This window comes from Bombyx mori, chromosome 1 (genome assembly GCF_030269925.1).
Source record: "Bombyx mori chromosome 1, ASM3026992v2".
Classification (NCBI taxonomy): domain Eukaryota; kingdom Metazoa; phylum Arthropoda; class Insecta; order Lepidoptera; family Bombycidae; genus Bombyx; species Bombyx mori.
In genome coordinates, this window is record NC_085107.1 from 10,389,834 (window position 1) to 10,394,294 (window position 4,461).

At 33.0% G+C, this 4,461-nt stretch overlaps 1 protein-coding gene across 1 annotated transcript; it reads left to right on the forward strand.

The window, feature by feature from the left end:
• Cat (catalase) lies at positions 1-2,320 on the forward strand. The gene is given in 2 exon segments (NM_001043447.1): positions 1-57; positions 854-2,320. Coding segments are annotated over 2 exon segments (1,524 nt in total).
• Positions 2,321-4,461: the final 2,141 nt, after the last annotated feature.

The window sequence follows — 4,461 nt, forward strand, 5'->3', positions numbered from 1 at the left end:
ATGGCTTCAAGAGACCCAGCTACTGACCAACTCATTAACTACAAGAAAACTTTAAAGGTTAGTTAATAGGTTGAACCTTTAATTAGTACGTAAGTGTAGATATTGTAATATACCTAATTAATTATATCAGTCCACTGCTATCTTAAATAGACTGTGCTCTATTCTCTATGGACTATACATTTAATTCTTCATTTAATTTAATCTTCTTTGTAAATTAAAATTAAAAATTAATTTCAAGTTACATTCAATTAATTTTTAATCAAGGCTGTCATGTTCTCCATTTCTAAAAAAATATTGATGACCTTTGAACACTGAGAGGTAAATGCAATTCAGTATGCATTAATGCCCACCCATTAGCATTAAATGCATTAGTCAAGGTTTCTTTAATGAGGAATATTTATGATTTAAACTTGAGAATGTGCCATGCGAATTTAATTGTTTATTAAGTGTATACTCAGTGCATGTAATTACACATTCATTAATGCGCAAGTCATGTAGAATTTAATAGTGAACTTTGTAACTGTTGATTACTGCAAACAGTAGATAATATAATATTTCTTCGACGAAAATAAAAAAACTTAATTTAATGTAAATTTGTTACTCTGTGAACAGATTTTTAGAGTAATATTTATTCATACATCTTTTTACTCTTATTCAATTAGTTGCGTTTAGCAGAATTTCATTTTCTTTATAATTTTACTTTATAAACATTTTAGTAATTATAAAATGTATGTTGTTAACTATATACTCCTTATTTTATTTTATGTTTTGCTGCCCATAATGCTATTTCATATAAAAAATAAGTAAATTGCCCAATGTTGTTTCTTATCATTTGTGTTTCTGTCAATTTCAGGATTCTCCTGGTTTCATCACCACTAAATCTGGAGCTCCTGTTGGAATCAAAACGGCGATACAAACGGTGGGCAAGAATGGTCCAGCCTTATTACAGGATGTTAACTTTCTTGATGAAATGTCATCCTTTGACAGGGAGCGTATTCCAGAACGAGTGGTACATGCTAAAGGAGCTGGAGCTTTTGGGTACTTTGAAGTAACTCATGACATCACCAAGTACAGTGCTGCCAAAGTATTTGAGTCCATAGGCAAAAGGACACCGATTGCTGTTAGATTCTCAACAGTTGGTGGAGAGAGTGGATCTGCTGATACTGTTCGTGACCCTCGAGGTTTTGCTGTAAAGTTCTATACTGATGATGGAGTGTGGGATTTAGTTGGAAATAATACTCCCATTTTCTTTATAAGAGATCCAACATTATTCCCGAGTTTTATCCATACTCAGAAGAGAAACCCTGCAACACATCTGAAAGATCCAGACATGTTTTGGGACTTTTTGACCTTAAGACCAGAGACCATCCATCAACTTCTTTACTTGTTTGGAGACCGTGGTATTCCTGATGGCTACAGACATATGAATGGATATGGTTCCCATACATTCAAGCTTGTGAATTCTCAAGGTGTTGGGTACTGGGTAAAATTCCACTATAAGACTAACCAGGGGATTAAAAACTTATCAGTTGACAAAGCAGGTGAACTGGCATCAACTGATCCTGATTATTCCATTAGAGATCTGTATAATTCCATTGCAAAGGGTGATTACCCATCATGGACTTTTTACATTCAGGTGATGACTATGGCTCAAGCAGAAAGCTGTAAATTTAATCCGTTTGACCTAACTAAGATCTGGCCACATGCAGAATATCCTTTAATTCCTGTTGGTAAATTGGTTTTGGATAGAAACCCTAAGAATTACTTTGCTGAAGTTGAACAAATTGCTTTCAGTCCATCTAATTTAGTACCAGGAATTGAGCCATCTCCAGACAAAATGTTACAAGGAAGACTGTTTGCCTATAGCGATACACATCGCCATAGACTTGGTGCTAACTACCTCCAAATTCCTGTAAATTGTCCATACAAAGTTGCTGTTTCCACCTACCAGCGTGATGGACCTCAAGCTATTCACAATCAAGACGACTGCCCTAACTATTTCCCCAACTCTTTTTCTGGACCACAAGAATGTCCACGTGCTCAGCGTTTGCAACCTCGATACAATGTCGGCGGAGATGTAGACCGGTATGATAGTGGCCAGACTGAGGACAACTTCTCCCAAGCGACAGCACTGTATAAACAAGTTTTTGATGATGCAGCTAAACAACGAGCTATTGCCAATATAGTAGATCACCTCAAGGATGCTGCTGCGTTTATTCAAGAAAGAGCTATCAAGATCTTCTCTCAGGTACATCCTGAACTTGGAAATAAAGTAGCAGCTGGTTTAGCTCCTTACAAAAAATATCATGCAAATTTGTAAAGGAATAATATAGAAATTGGTGCTATTTTAAATGGTGACATGTAGTGAATATTTTATCCTCTTTTGGGTTATATGATCGTTCTCATATTTGATCAATATTTTTTATTAAATTTGACAACTGTATAAGTACAAGCTGTAATCAATAAATATGGGGAGTTTCTTTTGAACACTAAACACTCTTAAAATGGATAACTGAAATTTACTACGATGTAAATTTAATGGGTGTAAATTCTGTGTTTTGAAACAAAAAAAAATTGTACAATTTTGCTTTTTTTAAGCTATAAAATCGGGTACAATATTTATCTATAGTATACTATTGAGGGTAATATACATTTATTATTACACTGTTTTTTTATTTACTTCCAAATTAGGTTTTTAAGAATTTGTTTGATAGAAATTATAGGTACTTGAAATTTGTTATTTTACTTGACACTTTTTAAATTAAATTAGAGCAGTATTTTATTTCGAAAATAAGAAAAAACATTTTAATTAAAATGAAATTTAAACCTTGGAAATACAAAATTGATATAAAATACTTAAATACAATACAAAAAAGATGTGTGGTATCGTGGGACACCAGATAGGAACGAAGTCCCTTATTGTAAAAATATTAATTTTAAGTTCTATTCGAGGTATAAAGAAAATAATTATTCGGGTATACATTTTTTATTATGATTTTTTTAATGATAAAAAAAAAAACTGCTTTACAAAGTTATCAACTTTAATATTCACAATGATTTATAAAAAATATTTAATAATAATATACAAAGAAACAGCTATTTATATGAATAATAATAATAACCGTCATCACGTAGACACTGTGTAGCCATCACACTAAGACTATACATAGTGAGTGATAGGACACACTACGGTCTTCTGTCACGCGGCTGTCACTCAAACGCGATTGATGCTGCGTTGACTCCGCTGCGCCGTAGTGTGTCCTATCACTCCGACATACAGTTCAAAATTACTTATATTAATAAAATAAATTAAAAAAGTGTCGTGATAACTTTTCGTAAGATTTTTTTCCGTCTAGCCCCCTTTCACAACGCGCGATAAGGAACTTCGTTCCAATATGAAAAAGATGTTAGAACTAAGTCATTAAAATAATCCTGTTTTCACAAGTAGTTCATTACCCTTTTGAGATTATAAATTTATTCCTAAATTATTACAGATGTTGACTTTCAAAACATGATTTTCAAGTATTTTCAAATACAATTCTTCTAAAATAGGTGTTAGTCTTAATATTCTAACAAAAATTTTAAATAGAACATTTTTCTATGGCTCCAACGACTTCTTCTTTATTTTTTAGCTCCGGCACGGATTGTGCATTAAGTAATAAGATTTTTTTAATTAGCCTTTTTATTTATTTACAGTTTATAAGTAATAAAAAACGAAGGAAACTAAATCGGGACATAACATAAATTATTAAAAACGAATAAAATTTACAAATGAGATGATATTGTGATGAAATTATAGTCTCACTAAAATTGTGGTCTTTTATTGAGACTTTTTCAGTGGATTTTTGGATGATCCCAAGAAGCTACGTCCGGCAGCTTTGTTTTATTTACCCACATTTGTTCACTTTCACAGATTCTAAAAAGTTAACAAACTACCGTTATTACACATTTAAACCTGAAGAAACTCTAAATAGACAAAATAAAACAATTCATACAACCTCGCTCCTAACGTTCCCGCCAAAAAGTTTTTGAATACGAGCTCAGACGCGGAACTAACTGCTGAAATACCTCGCAATATTAATGTTGCGCTTGGAGAGGGGACTGTTAACGAACGCACCATCCGATTTCGGTTTAAACGCTTTTGTAATGGAAATTTTGATTTGAAGAATGAATCACGTGGAATTCCGCCTACACATGTGAATAAAAACGAATTAAAAGAGATGGTGCATGCCGATCCGAGCCAAATCACTCCAGAATTAGCGGCATGGTTTAATGTTACCTTACCAACAATATTGACTCGTTTGCGTCAAATCAATAAAGTATTTTTTTTTATGAAAAATGGGTGCCTTATGATTTGACTGATCTGCAGAAAGAAACGCGTGTTGAAACGTGTTGCCTTGTTGAATCGATACAGAAATGAAAGAATTTTGGATCGAATTTTGACGTGTGATAAAAAGTGGA